Source organism: Euprymna scolopes, chromosome 8 (assembly GCF_053919585.1).
Source record: "Euprymna scolopes isolate OS-2025 chromosome 8, ASM5391958v1, whole genome shotgun sequence".
NCBI classification, from domain to species: Eukaryota; Metazoa; Mollusca; class Cephalopoda; order Sepiida; family Sepiolidae; genus Euprymna; species Euprymna scolopes.
The window spans coordinates 48,638,718-48,656,631 of record NC_136489.1 but is presented as its reverse complement, the minus strand read 5'-3'; the positions used below and the strand labels follow the sequence as shown (position 1 = coordinate 48,656,631).

Here is a 17,914-nt window from a genome sequence, read left to right as displayed (position 1 = left end):
GCATTCTAAGAACTCAGCAGCCATTTTCTTTCTAGACCGCTCTGTTTATACAATACCGCTAAAGAGATAAGTAGACCAGTGGTCGTCAACCGGAGGTTTACGAAACAAAAGTTTTGAATAACGAAACGTATTATGTGTGTGTGGATATATGTTTGTGTGTGTGTGTGTGTTATAACTTCGAAATACAAACGAGTACATAGGTGTAACGTTATTCAGCCATAATATAACCTATTTATGTTTGTCACACTTCCCATCGATGAACGCCGATATTGAACGGACGTATGTTATGAATATCCTTGCTTGTTCTTTGATGCTCATATTTTATCATGATTTGTTCTGCTTAGTTGCTGTAGCAACCAAGATACGTATTGACGTCATTCTGGCGACCTAGCATCTGTCTGTTTGTGTACATTTCCCTACACAATATCTCTGCCAATTTTCAGTCTACAGACTCGAAATTTGATATACAGGGTACTGAGATTTGGGAAAATCTTTGTAATTCGTTTTCGGCCAGAAATTTGGCTATTAAGGGGTCAAAATTCAACGATTGGACCTTTGAGAACTCTACCAAACTCCTCCAACAATTTTGGGTACAAACAATTGAAATTGTAGATATAGGTTCCATGGACATGGATCTAACTTAATAACTTGATTTCAGCTCAAAACAATAAATGCTAAGGGGTCATAATAGGGGTCAAAGTTAAAATAAATTGACCTCTGCGGTCTCTACCAAATTACTCAGACAATTTCTGGTTTAAACATTTGAAATTTTACATAAAGGGTGTTCAGAAATAGGGCAAGCTTTTTAATCAGTTTGGGTCGAAAATTTGAGCAACCAATATATAAATGTATGTATGTATTTTTGCATATCTGCCTAAAACTTTCTACAGAGGTGACGTATTTTCACAAGATCAGTATCGTTTTGAAGCTCGACACTTCAGACAACAAATACAAAAAAAATGGCTAAAAACATTACTTTTTTCACCCTAAACTGGGTACTTGTCTACAGCAATGGGTCGCTTTTTTTTCGCCGATATTTTCGAAAGTCATTCCTCTTTTCGATTGTCTAGCCTTAATTTAAACCTAAGTCACTTTAAGTTTAGCAGTGGCCGTAACAGCAAAGACGTCACGTTTTCCCCCCGTTCTTTTCCTCCTTCGCGGTACGGCTTCGAGACTGCTTTCCTACTACCACTTTTATTTATTTATTTTTTTGCTCAACACACACATCGAAACACCCTGGCAACGCCGGGCACCCATGCTAGTATATATATATATATATATACCAACCAATATTGTGTACAAATTTCAATGCCCCTTAGGAGAGTGTAACTCCGAAAATAAAAACGCATATATTGGACATACAAAAACAACATTGTCCCGTCGATTAACGATGCATTTGAACAGTACTAGCTCAATATACCGGCATTTAACAAATCAACGTAGCTGTCCCCCCTCTAATCTTAGAAAGGTCCTCGTGGACAACACAAGGATTTTGCAACGAGAAAGTAATTGTAAAAAATTAAAAATACTTGAAGCACTATATATAAAAACCCAGCACCCATCTATAAATAGCATTAATTTTGAAAGTAGCAATAATGTGCTGAAATGTTTAGCATAACCAGTATACAACTGGTTTTACTAACATTGCCTTTTATCATCCTAATTTTTAATCGAGTTTTTTATCACTCGTAAATGTATATCTTAATCGACTTTTCATTGACTCTTTTTATCATTCGTAACTATATATTTCACTACTATTTTTAATATTTTATCTCCACCTGATGATGATTCAAGAAAGAATCGAAAGCGCTCGTGTGAACCATGGAACATTTGTAAATACCTTCCATCTTGAAGTTAAAAAAATCTTACGAAAGATCGAAAAACTGAAAAAAAGAATCCTTAAGCAAGGTATCTCTGCTGTTTTTAATAATGTTTGCCTGAATATATATATATATATATATATATATATATATATATATATATATATATATATATGAAAATATATTTATTAATAAGCAGAAGTGTCCGCGTTTCATTAGTGATTAGCTTGACGATTACCTTCAGGAATGAAATGCAGACGCTTCTGTGTGAAATGCAGACGCTTCTGTGTAGCTTAATTGCCATAAATATATTTTCTTACTTCACTACAAAACTCTACTAACGTATTGAGCACTACTGAAGTAAATACTAAAAATCTCTACACAATATATTATCACCTTATATTATTACGCATGAATATATATATATATATATATATATATATATTAGTGAGGGGACGATTCCAATATTTTTCCAGATTCCGATTCCGGATAATCGTCCGAACACTAATATATATATATATATATATATATATATATATATATATATATATATATATATATATATATATATATATATATTCCTTTCATTTTTACAGATGCTTTGGTTATAAAGGATACTTAATGATAGTATTGAAATTGTCATTGTAATTTTGCCGTTAATCAATTACTTTCCTTTTAAATAAATTTCAAGTGCTCTCAGCCGAAGTTAATATTAAAGTTGCACTGAAGAGCTCATTTTGTCGTTCGTATGAGGGGAGTTCCAAAAAGAATACCTCCTATTTTTCCATTCGAATAAATTTGGGGGGGATTTTAAATTTCATCGTTATGATGACTAAACTTATGCATTCATGACCTGAAAATTTCATCTGATATTGCAGATATTGATAGTTTGGGACTCTAAGAAAGCAACTCCTTTCATGGGCGTGCACCAGAAGCAGAGATAAGTCACTGAATTCCTGGCAAAAGTGAATTGAAAATGGTGGTGACTATGCAGAAACATAAATTCTAGAGCACGAAATGTTACTCGTTAGCAATGCCGTTTTCGCAGCTCTTTTTCTAGTTAAAAATATTGAAGGCTTTGTTGTTGGAACGTCACTCGTATAATAGAAAATAATCCAAATCTGATACAAAGAATGAGGTTTGGGTCGATTCCTGATATAGCCATTCTAGGAATAAAGAACTGCAATAAAAATCCCAAAGACAAAACGAAATACAAATATCGTGAAATGGCATCTTACCTAGTTTGTCAGACTCTTCTCCGTCGCCGTCATAGCGGCATCCACTATCCACGGGGTCGTTGAGATGTCTATCCCACTGATCACACCCTTTTTCCACGTCCCACGGGTGCGCCTGGATGTTAACCTCGTTGCCCACTGACTCAACGGCGCACATAACAGTCCAGGGTGATGACACCGGGTAGGATTTACGATACCTCGTCATGCTACTCGACTGCCTAGCTGACGAGTTGATACTATTCAGGAAGATCGGGCCCAAATATGACACGACCCTTTCCTCCCTATCGGACACGCTTCTTTCTTTCTTCTCTCGCCTTCGCACGGGTGGAATCGGGGTGTCGTCCATGGTATTTTCCTTATCCGAAAACGGTGAATCTTCCATGATTTGTGATGCTGGATGTTTCCTTTCTTTTTCTATTTCTAAATGATGTTCGTAATGATCTATTTCCATGCGGAATCGGAGTCAATGGATGACCGGCGCTTGATTGAGCGGCATTCAGTATCTTGGAACTTTCACTTTAGTTTTTTGTAATTCCATATAGAAATTGGTTTCTCTTCTTCTAAACAGCAAAAGATAAGTTATTGTAAGTCACGATTATACAGAAAAAAACACGATGTCCTTCCAAATACACAGGAAAGATGATATTGAATGTATCAAATATAAGATGTAATTCTCTTTAGGTTTTTTTTTTCCGACTTTGGTAATCCGGATCTTTAAGAGAAACGGGGATTTACGTTGTTCCGAAAGGTCAACCACTTAAAAAAAAAAGAAAAAAAAAAAAAAAAAAACATAAAAATATGTTTGAATATGCGCGGAAATCTCTCTCTCTCTCTCTCTCTCTCTCTCTCTCTCTCTCTCTCTCTCTCTCTCTCTCTCTCTCTCTCTCTCAATTTCAAGACCTATTCGATAAAAAACGGCGATTAATTCAGAAAAAGTTTGGTTAGGACTGAGATTGTGGAGAAGGGGGGGGGGGCTTTGTTTATTTGTCGTTTATTGTTGTGTGCCATTGTTGGTCCGTCCTTATCGGATAAAGGAAAACAGCAATTCGTTCCCCGCCCAAACGGAAGTTGGGATCGAAAAGATAATTCAACAACACAATGACAGAACAACGACAAGAAACTATGACATGCGCCAAACAATCCGGACACACGATTAAAACGACAAACGTTTCAAACGAGAAAAGAAACAAATCTAAACACATTTCAAGTTTTTAACTAAATTAACTTCAAAATTATATTAAGAGTATGAAAATCATTGGTAAAATATATTATATAGTATTAAATTTATAATCTGCTGGTAAGAAGATTATATATATATATATATATATATATATATATATATATATATATATATATATATATATATATATATATATATATATATATATATATATATGAAATTTTTATTATACTTTTTAAAACGGTACTCTACGTACTGTATCAGCACTTGACCATAGAACTTATGGTTCGAGGTTCGATCCCTAGTACAGTCATTACGTAGAAGTACTGTTTTAAAAGTAAAATAAAAAAATAAATCTATATATCTATAAAATTGAAATTGTTTATATGTGTGCGTATATTTCTCTACTAAACTACTCTGTCAATTTTCAGTCTACAGACTCGAGATTTGACATAAGGGGTATTGAGATTTGGAAAAATCTTTTTAATCGGATTTAGGCTAAGAATTTGGTTGTCAAGGCGTCAAAGTTCGACTATTTTACCTTTGAAAACTCTACCAAACTCCTCCGCCAATTTTGGATCTAAACACTTGAAATTTTAGATGTAAGTTACTTGGGAATAGATCAAACTTTTTAATTTGATTTGAGCCAAAAACAATAAATGTTAAGGGGTAAAAATTAGGGTCAAAGTTTTTTTTAAATTTTGACCTGTGCTGTCTCTGCCAATTACTCAGCCAATTTTTGCTCTAAACATTTGAAACTTTACATAAACTGTATTCAGTCATAGGGCAAGCTTTTTAGGTTGTTGGCCGAATATTTTGCTGCCAAGAGGTTAAAGTTCAAAATATTTGACCTTTGCGGTCTCTAGCAAACTATTCAGCTAATTTTGGGTCTAAACATTCAAAATTTTACATAAAGGGTATTCAGATATGCAGCAAGCTTTTTAATCAGTTTTTGAGCGAAAATTTGACTGCCCAGAGGTCACGTTAAAAGAGTTGACCTTTACAGACTCTACCAAAATCCTCCGCCAATTTAGTCTAAACACTTGAAGTTTTAAATGTCGGTTACATGGACATGAGTCAAACTTTTAATATATATATATATATATATATATATATATATATATATATATATATATATATATATATATATATATATATGCACATAAAATGATGAACAGTACATAGGACGCGAGAAAAGCCGACTGAACTGCTAGTAATACATATATTTGTTTACGTTCAAAATATATGGGCGATCTTTCTTAGGGGAAACTAATTCCCTGATATCCTAGGTAGGAGACGCTAATATCGAATATTTAAAAAAAAAAAAAACTACACTCAACATATGTGTGTGTAATTTCAAAAATAAATATAAGTATTATCTTCAAATTAGAATTTATCAAGATAAAAATTGGAAAATTGGTGATGAAAATAAAACTGAATAAATTGATATATTTATTGATCCATCATATTCGCAAAAAGAAATTATAATAATGAAAAATCCTTAATCCATAGAATTTCAAAGATATCCTGTTTTGATTAAACAATAAACTTTAGTTAAAACTGCATCACTTGCAAGCATGAATATGAAAAAGAATATATATATATATATGAACAAATGATTAATAAAATATGTTAAAAGACATCTTGAAAAAGAGTTAAAAACATATTTAATTTTAAAAAAGGAAGCACAAGATAAGTGGATAGTCCTTAATCCGCGGAGTTTCGAAGAAATACTCTCCTTCTCATCAGAGGGCAGGAATTAGCAAAATGCAGGATCGGATTTTGCATATAAAAGTATTTAATGAAACTACAAGTAAGTTAAAGATCTTACTTGGTTAAAAAAGGGTGAGGTAAGGGGAACAGGAGGCAAAATAAAAATAATAAAAAGATTTCACATGAATGGATAGTCCGGTGAAGGGTAAAAATCCATATATATATATATATATATGAGAAAATATAAAAACCTGTCTATGAGAAAATATAAAAATATATATGAGAAACATTTTTGCGAAAGATAAATGATCTTTTCGTCAGAACAAACAAATTAAAATCAATCAATCAATCAATTCCTAAAACAGTAACCCGTGAAGCTAAAAGAATGCTCTGAAAGTTAAGCGTAAACAATCCGTTAAAATTTTAAAAATCAAATTATTTATATTTCTGTAATATTCAGAGCCAATAATTCAAAAAGTTAATGTCTAATAAAATTGTACTGTATTGTATTGTAATTCATTCGATTTTATTTTCAACATCTATTTTTCACACACACACACACACACACACACATATATATACATGTACATATATATATACATATATATACATATACATATATATATATACATATATATATACATATATATGCATATATATATGCATATATATGCATATATATACATATATATGCATATATATACATATATATATGCATATATATACATATATATATGCATATATATACATATATATACATATATATATACATATATATATGCATATATATACATATATATATGCATATATATACATATATATACATATATATATGTACATATATATACATATATATACATATATATACACACACACATATATACATATGTATATACATATATATATATACATATATATATACATATATATATACATATATATACACACACACATATATACATATATATACATATATATACATATATATATACATATATATACATATATATACACACACACGTATATACATATATATATATACATATATATATACATATATATATATATATATATATATATAACTATGTAGTCAATAATATATATGGCAATTAAGCCGCGCAGAACTTTCCATGTTTTATTTCCATGGGGATTTGTCAGGCTAAAATGCATTTTATCCGTACAAGTCCCCTATTCTACCACGATAAATATAAAGATATTATAATTTCAGCAAATAAATTATATTATGAATAGCTCGAAAAAATTTAGAATAGCAACAAAAAAAAACCGTGGGAGAAATATTAAATATCCATTAAAGATGCATGATTGACTAAAAATAATGTCATTAAAAGAAAAATATGATCCGTATATATAGGTTCTACTAATGTCATTTAAATATAATTGAATTAATCTTGCAGTTAATATTAGAAACGCATTTAGAATAGGAGTCGATAAATCTACTGCTCCACGAGCAGCTTATATAAAGGAAAAGGGAAAAATATTAAGTACATCATTGAATATACAATTTGAGTTAAAAACCAGTAAATATTTGCCGAATAAACGCAAAAGGTGTAATTTATGCCTTACGGAAAATAAATACTGACACATAAGGGAAACATTATATATAAGAGAAATGAGATCAGATGGTGGTGTTTACCTAGAGATAAATATAAATATAATAAATATAATGGGAGAATGAACAAATGAAATGATTATATATAAACACACAAGTATTAATTTTAATATGTACACAACTGGCGATAAAAAATGTATATAATCCACAATTAATTTATATACCCCATCTTCAGAAGTCAAAAACATACTGCTTCCCTTACTGTTGCGCCAAAAGTAATGATAGTTGTTTTATTTACAGGTAAAAAGAAATTTACATAGTCAAGTTAAATGGCGAGGACAACAATAATAATAATAAGAAGAAGAAGAAGAAGAAGAAGAAGAAGAAGAAGAAGAAGAAGAGGAAGAGGAAGAGGAAGAAGAAGAAGAAGAAGAAGAAGAAGAAGACAAAGACGAATAATGTAATGTGGTAGTTGTATTTTAATACGGACTCGACGTTGCGTATGAAAGTTTCACAAAGAAACAAAGGAATAAAATCCAACACAAGGTTTTTTCAGTTGAAAGAAAAGGCATTTATTACCGATCGTTTCCACGCCAAGCCGCCTGACACGTATTTTTCAAGCCAGCGACAATATAGTCGCATTCCTGCTTTTCTACTATTAACAGTTTCTTAGTCTTCAGCTATGGCCAGCTATTATGTCAGTAGTTCATACCATTGTATATGGTCGTTCGAAAATCTTGTTAAAAGTTCGGAGTCTTAATTATTATTTAAAAGTATCTGTCGTGCCGCCACATGGTTAAAAAAAAATGCTGTCGACACATGCTTAAAAATCTCTCTCTTTTCCATGTCCTTTTTTCCCTCTCTTTTTGCCCTTTCTCTTCCTCCGATCCCGCTGTGACGTCACGCTCGCACCACTGCTTGGTTATTTGCATACGTGTTAGTGGCTTAGTTGCCATAGTTAAAATTTGAATATCCCACGTGTAATCAAATTCAAATTTCCACATTTTATTTGTAACTTCATTCAAGACAATCAATAAAATGTCGACTGTTATAGGACAAAGAACAAATACTAAGACGCACATATGTATGTGCTGTTTCAATTTTCATGTCAATTATTAATTAAGCTTGTTATTAGTTATGCGTCACTTAATTTCTATCCTTGTCAACTAAATATTAAAATCAAAATACCATAACTCACAATCTTTAATCACAAAAATTGTTAAGTGAAAGTACAGTCTAGTTAACAATCTAGTTTTGAAAATACAGAATAGTTAAGAGTTTATCTTTTAACCACAATTTCCTTAGTTAAAGCAAGGTTGTCTAGTTATATCTTTTACGAGTATCCGTAGAGATTACAATTTGGCAAGATCAACGTGAAACGATAATTCTGGGATCATAATGAATTAGGCAGCAATGCTATACACGTCTGCAACGATAGACATCATCGTCTCAGTGATATGGCTGCTGAGAACATATACAAAGAGATTAATAAAATCATACAAGTCCATATGGTACGTATAGGCGGGAAATAGGCATTATTTAATGTTATTTATCAAAGTGAGAACAATGCGACTGAATTGGATCCAATAGGTAAGAGTGGAATCAGTACCACCATAGGGAGCATTCACCAGGGCTGATGTTTGTGTGAATTAACAAATGATAAAAGAGGCAGGGTAGATGCCTGGCACTGCTTGACAAATGTCATTCTAAGAAAAGTTACAAACTAAATAACAATCGAACTCCAACTAATCACCGCCCGACAACCTCAAGTGTTTATGAATCGCCAACCAGGCGCTAAAACAAACCACGGACTTTCTGAGTGATTAGATAACATTGTTGAAAAAGCTTGAGAGGGACGGGCTAGTGCATCTACCACTAGTCTCTCCCTCTTAGACACGGTTCAAAAAAAGAGTATCAATAAGTCCGACACTATCAATCAAGGTCTAGCCTCTTTCTCATCGACGAAATGTTGTACCCCTGTGCCTGTTTTACAAATACTGTAATGAATGTTTTCTGACGAACTGGAAGCACTCATGCCCACTCGACATACATAGTCTGGATTAACCCGACAAGCAGAAAAATTCCACCTCTCTTCACTGTTTATGCCCCAAGGTGCATTTTTCTCTCGAACTTCTACACTTTAGAAGTTCATCTTTGTTTCCTTCTTCCCTAACATGCAGAAGTTTAAATGTAATGTGAACAGGCATCTCGCTTGTCTTTTCAATAGTCTCCTGTACACGTAATTTTAAATAGTAACCACTTTCGCTGAAGTGGCAATACTTTCTGAGCGATTAGGGGAATAGTGGGCTGGTGCATCTACCGCTTGTCTCTCCTTCCTACACAGAATTAAAAAAAAAGAGTCTCTTATCTAATAGGCCCCGCACTATTGGCCAAGCTTCAACCCCTGCCCCATCGCTGCAATGTTTCATCTTTGTGCTTGTTTTACAAGTACCCTAATGAAATGTGTTCTGATTAATTCATTGCATCTGTACCCCTTCGACGCACATACCTCCCACAAACCTGGCTAGCAGCAAAATTTCACTCGTTCATTGTAGAGATCTCTAGATGTAAGAAAGCCTTCTTTTCTAATATTTTATTTCTTCGGACCGCTAGGCTTTGGAATTCCCTACCCGTTTTCTGTTTCCCTAACTCTATTAGCATGCAGAAGTTTCAATGTAATGTAAACAGACATCTCGTTCATCTCCTATACCCAACTGTCAATATGTCTTGTTTGGAGTGAAGAAAAGTAAAAAAAAAAAAAAGAGTAACAAAAAAAGGAGTAACAAAAAAAAGGAGTAACAAAAAAACGGGTGTCTCGATTTTCTGATGAAAATAAATATATTCTGGGTATGCTTGCTGTTAATCAGAAGAGTCGTGGCAAGAGACAGAGAAAACTGTCGATTGGAGCCAACAAAGGAGGACAAGACTTAGGAGATAGCGTAGAGGTCCTTAATTATGACAGTATCACGCCCACACACGCGCGTGCGCACACACACACACACACACACACACATACACAAACATACACACACGTACACATAGAAACACACACAAACACAGACACACACACACACATGCACACACACGTGCACACGCACGCACACATACAAACACACACACACAGATGCCCACACACGCACACACACAAATACAGACACACACGCACACACATGCATGCACACACACACGCGCGCACACACAAACACGTACAAACACACGCGCGCGCACACACACACACACACCAATCAAAGAAGACAAAATGAAGAGAGAACAATACGAACAGGAACGAATAATAAAGACTAGATTACGACATCGAAAGTATATGTATAGACTATTGTCACTGCTGATCTGGGTAGAATAAAACTGGGCTGCTGTTCGGAAGAGCTGAAGAAACATACAATAATGTAGTTTTATAGCACAACAATATGTAGACGTGAGTATGCAAAAATGGCGGTAAAATGGAAATTTCCATGTAAGATAGAAAGTTCATAACAAACGATTAATTAGATTAATCAAAACTGAAAAATGAACAATTAAAATATAACTCAATCCTAAAACTGAGGAATAATCTAACATGGATTTTGCATGCTTAAAACATATAAGAAAAAGTCGTAGTCAAACAGATGTTGACATACTCGACTTTGATATAATAATAATAAAAGTTGTCCAAGAAGTCACTGAGGGATTTTTTACTGGAATAATTGTTTAAATTTCAATGATAATTTAATTGAATTTTATTTTAATTATAATTTAATTGAACTTTATTTTAATGATAATCTAATTGAAATTTAACATAATATAATGAACATAATGGAGATTTGTTTTAAAAAAAAAAAAGAACGAAAGTGAAAAAGGATTCATTTATGAAAAAAAATCATCTTTTAAATGGTTTCCATTTTCAGCTACACAAATTCGTTCGTTTTCCAAAACGTTATTCATGACAGATTGCAGAATCACTGGATTACAAATTAATTTGTCGACTAAATTTCTGGTGTTTACCTTTCTGTAGAGTTCAAGTTTGTTGATGTAAACTTTTTTCTTTAAGATGACCCCACATGAAGTTGCTACAATTAATTGTAAAATGGGTAAATTCGGACTTGTTTACCTTTGCGACATTACATTTTAAACGTATATAAATAGTGTTTATTTTGTTTAGTATCATATACGACATAATCACGTTGACACATAGGTTCTCGTTAGATCATTGAAGTTCAGTGACATTGAACCTGGTTAGAACTAAGTGAGTAACCTTTGGGAATATCAGGTGTTCTCTGCTTGCCTCGGCATCGCTTCCAGTCGTCCTGAACGTCTCCTTACCACTGGAATCAAACAGTGCCAATTCATGAAATGTGTTGAGATTGCGCAACATTTGCTTCACAATTACAAAGGATATCCAATGTCTCTAAAGACTGAACGAAGACCATGAGTGTTATTAATAACACTGTTAATAATGTGGTGTGTTTAAAACACTGAAGGTTGTGATACTTATGATTTATATATAGAACTAGTTTTTAGCCTGTTAAAAACAACGAAACGTTATAGCCCGTTGACTTAGAATGAGTGCTTTATGTCAAACTTCTAGAGTAAATGTGGCATTGTGGTCACTAATTACAATTATATCCCTAACTGTGCGGATAACATAATGCTTAGTTCGCTGCAGCGTAACAAAGGGACATACCAACTTTTAAACAAATCGGCCCAATAGTTTACGAGAGAAGTTAAACGGGTAGACAGACACACAGACTAAGAGAAATGTCATGTACATTACAAATTGGACTAGAACGGGTCTATCAAATCGATTGACATTTTTTTGTTATTTTTAAATATTTTGTGGAAATATTACTTTCTAACCTCTAGCACAGACAGACCAGCTTAACTATTTCAACGCAGTTTTTAGTTTCTTTGTCTCATTTTATTTTTATTTTTCATTCTTTATTTATCATTTTTATTTATTTATTTATTTATTTATTTATCTTTTTATTTATTGCAACGACAGACATTTTTGCCAAATAGCTTTAAAAGGGAGCTTTTAGTTCGGACCGACCGATGTAATCATCTCTTCCAAGATTCGCGTTGTTATTCAATGCCGACGGCAACAAAAGAACGGAGACCATATCCGACTATTCCAAGGTAATGGCCGACTTTTTTCTTTTCTTTTTTTTTCACTTAATTTTTGACGGTCTCTAATTGGGTGGGATAGGAAGAAAGAGGAAACAGAATAAGAAGAACAAAAGGTGAGAAATAAAAGTTGGCCAATGAAAACCAAGTTGAAAAAAATGGTGGCAGCTAAGGCGAAGAAAAGAAAAACTCGATACTAAAAGAAAGATCATGTATACGCGCGCATGCGCGTGTATGTACGCTCACGAGAAAGACTTGGAACTTAATATCAGATAACATTCAATATGTAAAGCGAAGGTTTGCGACAACGTGACCTACTGATAGAATATCGTTATGCATAAAATAAAACGAAGTGTCCCAGTCATACACTAGAGGTCTCACAGACATGATTATCTCCCTTTTCAATCACGCTAAAACGCGCGAAATCAGGAAGTATAAAAGCCGAAACACAAAAGATTCTAGTTTTTCTTCTTTGCCTCATCGGACACATATGCACAAAATTCATGATATTTGAGACACATTTTCTCAATTTCTTCACACACATACACACGCATGGACTCTTTATGAGGAGAAAGAAGCAACCTTAGTAGAAGTTAGTGCCCCCAATTGTACTAGGTTAAACAGAGCAGAGCTAAGGTCTCATGTACGACATGAAACTGGAATCTTAGTAAGATCCTCATCATTTCAGTAATTGTGGGAGCAACCGGGTTCATGAAAAAGAATTCCAAAAACTGGGATGTATAAAAATGTGAATGTCTGGCATCCCTCGCTAGAACAAAATGAGAAGAAATTTGATGAAATAAGAAATACTCTGAAAATGAATGTGATTTTATTGATCTTCAAAAAGTTCACAGTAAATTTTCTTTATAAAATAAGATGTGACACAGGGCAAAAATTGGGTGAGTAGGATGGAGATCTACTGTCGTCTTCTTAGGGGCGGAACACGTACTTAAACTGGTGGTGTGTACTTTTTACGAGGAATTTATCACTTATCAAGGCCCGAGGGCCTCTCGAGCATAAAAGTGGTGAAAATTAGGTAGAAATTGATTATTTGTGGGGACGGCTCAACAAGAATTTATTTAGTGGACTTGAAGACGACTGTGTTGTAGTCAGTTGGAAGGCAGGCTATCAGAACACAGTTTCACAGACGTCCAGTTCAAGAAAAGAAGCTTTGTTCATGAAATCTGTGTTTAGATTTAGGCACAGATAGAGAGTAGGGGGAAATTATTGATAATGGATGTAGTTAGACGAGTGCTTTTCGTGAAAGTTTAGCAAGGGGCGACATAGATTGAAACTCTGACAAGTACTTGTCATTAAGATAATGATCGAGCAGAGCCAGGCTCGCAACGTCTTTTCTGTTAGAAAGACATTGCAGGGACGAGAAAAAGGAGATCACCCATCAAATTTCGAAGCCAATTTTAAACTCTGTCAAGGAAAAGTAAGTGCTTCGAACGGCTCCTCCCCAAATATGGCAATATTATAGGACGTATCCATCTCCTTTTAAATGGTGCAAAATTCAATCTTCGTCCATCACATCTGTTTTTGATTTGAAGCTGATGTTTAAAGTGCGAAATCAGATCGTAATCAGAAGGCAATTCCCTCGCTCCATATGCTTAATAGTGAGGTCCAGATAAGCTTCGGCTAGGATCCAGAAAAACACCATTCGTTTCTCCCTGGTCTGCAAAGGTATCACATTTTATAATATAGATATTACGTCTAAAGATACCAACTACTCGAGAACGATGCAAGTTATCACCTCATTGACATATTTCCAAAACTCATGCAACTTGTTGCTATTGAAGGTGTGCTCGACCGTTTTTTTCATCAACATCCGCACAACGTAGACAAAAAGGGTTGAAGCTAGGGTGAATACCGCTTCATTTCATCCCCTCTCTCTCTCTCTCTCTCTCTCTCTCTCTCTCTCTCTCTCTCTCTCTCTCTCTCTCTTTGTGTTTCCAGATACGGGTTAAATGATAGTACCAAGTACCAGATGGATTTATATTCGATTCTGTTTATAATAGACGATTTAAATCTTTTTAATTTTTCCTTTCTTTATTACGCATAGAGCCAGAGTGAAGCGACGGTGTGTAACGTAGTCGCATCAGCATTTTGAGGTATTGGCGTGAGCGTGATGTCACGAGCTCAAATACGTATATAAGGATTAAGATTGGAAGGAAGATAGAAAAAAGAGAAGAAAAAAGAAAAGATGCATGACGATTGGCAAGTTACGCTCGACGAGCAATTTTGTGAAAGTTGTCGTTGTGCGAGAGATTTACGGCATAAGTTTTCTGGTGCCGTGTACTGAGAGCCAGCTATGCCTTGTTACATGTATTAAGATCTGGCTGGCGTGTCGGTAATAGAGAGAACAACAACCTTACAAGTTGTAGATAACATAAAATTAGAGCGGAGTATCAAACAGCATACAATAAGATAGGATGAGGGTGACAAGTTAAAAATTAATAAGAAATGGATCATATGGTAAGTTAATTGTAAATTACGCCTAATTAATATAATTCAAATGGAAAATGATTTTTTAAACATAATTTAGTATTGAGATTATATTCTTTACCATGTTAATAAACAGTGCACTAGGAGTTGAATACTAAACTGCATAGTTAATAGTGAATTTTCCAACTAGGTTCAAACCTTCAACCAGCAATAATTATCATTTCCTACACTGAAGATTGCGTAATCATAGAACACTAGTGTCTGTAGGTAAAAAAATAACTGTTTTATGTATTTTTTAAATATTATATATGTGTTTGTGTGTGTTGTTTTTGTAAAATATGTTTCTTTTAATCATATTTCACTCTTTGTGTATACCAAACCTTTTTGTTTAGAAGCTCAATGTATGGTAAATATAACAATAGAGCATATATATAATAGAATAACAGTATAGTTACATTCCAAGATCCAAATATTTATTTTTCATGAAAAACAGCTCCTCCGGCATGTTAAAATATCGGTACATTTTCTTTACAGATTCGTTTCGTTATGCAGAAACAAACAGTTATTATTATGTCAATACCGTTTCTTTTCGTGCATATACAATATGAAAAAATATGGCTGCCGGAACAAACATACAATGTTGAGTTTCTATGAACCATTGTTCTTCTTGAAGCATTATATTATCATGCATTTTTTTCTAAGCAAAGAACTTGTAATTTTCCTGAAGAGTATATGCACGAAAAGAGACAGTATTGACATAATAATAACTGTTTCTTTCTACATAACGAAACGGATCTGTAAAAAATGTACCGAAATTTTAACATGATAGGAGTTATTTTGTATGAAAAAAATATTTGGATCTTGAAACGTAACTATACTGTTATTCTTATATGTGTGTGTACATGTTTATAGGAAAAATATGATTATTCAATTATATTTAACACTTTATTTATACCAACTCTTTAATTTATGCAGTTCGAATAACTACAGAGCATATACAAATAAATAATGAAAGAAATAAACGGTAAGATGGACATCTTGGAATTTGGAATATTGACTTTTAGTTATATATATATATATATATATATATATATATATATATATATATATATATATATATATATATATATATATATATATATATATACAATTAAAGCCGTAATTATTGACACCCTTTAAATTTTTACGTTTTTTGGAGAAAAAAACATTTTTTCACGAATTATTTTTATTAAAGTGTTGATGAACATTTATATCGACCATCTACAGATCTCCTGAAACACTTTTAGTTTATTATAAAATATTAAAAATAAATATTATTAATGATAACAAACAAAACAGACAAATTCAAATTTATTGGCACCCTTTATGAATAGCCTCTTGCAAAGCCTTTGTTTTTAATTACAGCTTCCAGACGTTTTCTATACGACATTACTAAATTCCTACACACATCAACAGGAATATTAAACCATTCTTCCTTGGCGATATCTTCTAATTCCCTCGGGTTCCTTGTTTCCTTCTTTTCACGTTCGCCTTCACCGCAGCCCACAATTTTTCCATTGATTCAAGTCCGGACTTTGACTTGGCCACTTCAGGACGTTTCTTCACCGATTTCGCTGTATGTTTTGGATCATTGTCCTATTGAAAGACTCAGTTGGTTCCAAGACTAAGAGCTTCTGCAGAAAGTTTCAGATTTTCAGTCAATATTTTAATGTATTGATCTTGCCTCATGATGCCATACACAGTGACAAGTTTTCCTGTGCCATTGGCCGAAAAGCAACCACAAAACATACAGTTTCCTCCACCATACTTCACTGTAGGGACTGTATTCTTTGAGTTGAAGGCTTCTCCTTTCTTCCGTCACACAAACGACACATCTCTGCTGCCAAAAAGTTCAATTTTTGTCTCATCCGACCATAAAACTGAACCCCAAAAAGTTGAATCCTTGTCAATAAACTCCCGTGCAACTCTAAGCTCGCTTTAACATGTTTCTTGGAGAGGAGAGAAGTCTTCCTTGGTCGGTACCCCTGAATTCCGTGTGACTTCAGTGCCCTCCTCAATGTTGAAACAAAAACTTCAATACCTCGATTGCTCAATTGTTGGACTACTTTCTTACCATTAGTTTTTGGGTCCTTTTCAATTTCTCGAATGACTTGTCGTACAGTTCTTGGAGAAAGTTTCTTTTTATGGCATTGACCCGTCAAGTTTTGAATCGTATTAAAAACACCATACTTCTTGATAATGTTTCTCACTGTTGACACAGGAACTTCAAAACACTTAGAAATGGATTTGTATCCACTACCTTTCATGTGTGCATCCACTATTTTCTGTCTAACATCGAAACTGTGTTCCTTAATTTTAGCCATCTTTGCAGTCTGGTGTTATTGATAAAGTGAAGGATTGACTAATGCACGTTATTTATAGAAGGTTTTGGAACGTTCTAGAAGATGATGCAATACCAAGATCATAATAAATAAGTATTATTTTCCATAAAATATAGTGAATTCTATGATAAAAATCGTTGGTGCCAATAAATTTGAATTCGTCTGTTTTTTGTTATCATTAATAATATTTATTTTGAATATTTTATAATAAACTAAAAGTGTTTCAGCAGATCTGTAGATGGTCGATATAAATGTTCATCAACACTTTAATAAAAATAATTAGTGAAAAAATGTTTTTTTCTCCAAAAAAAGCAAAAATTTAAAGGGTGTCAATAATTTCGGCTTTAACTGTATTAACTGTATATATATATATATATATATATATATATATATATATATAGAGAGAGAGAGAGATATATATATATATATATATATATATATATATATAT

The 17,914-nt window shown here is 33.2% G+C and overlaps 1 protein-coding gene across 1 annotated transcript in view; it reads right to left on the bottom strand.

Annotated features, from left to right (window-relative positions):
• LOC145283556 (heat shock 70 kDa protein 12A-like) overlaps positions 1-3,978 on the bottom strand; it is a 467,888-nt gene extending 463,910 nt beyond the window's left edge. The window contains exon 1 of the mRNA XM_080132440.1: positions 3,059-3,978. Within this exon, the coding sequence (XP_079988566.1) occupies positions 3,059-3,506 (448 nt within the window). The 5' untranslated portion in view covers positions 3,507-3,978. The remainder of the gene's footprint in view (positions 1-3,058) is intronic.
• Between the last annotated feature and the right edge of the window lie 13,936 nt (positions 3,979-17,914).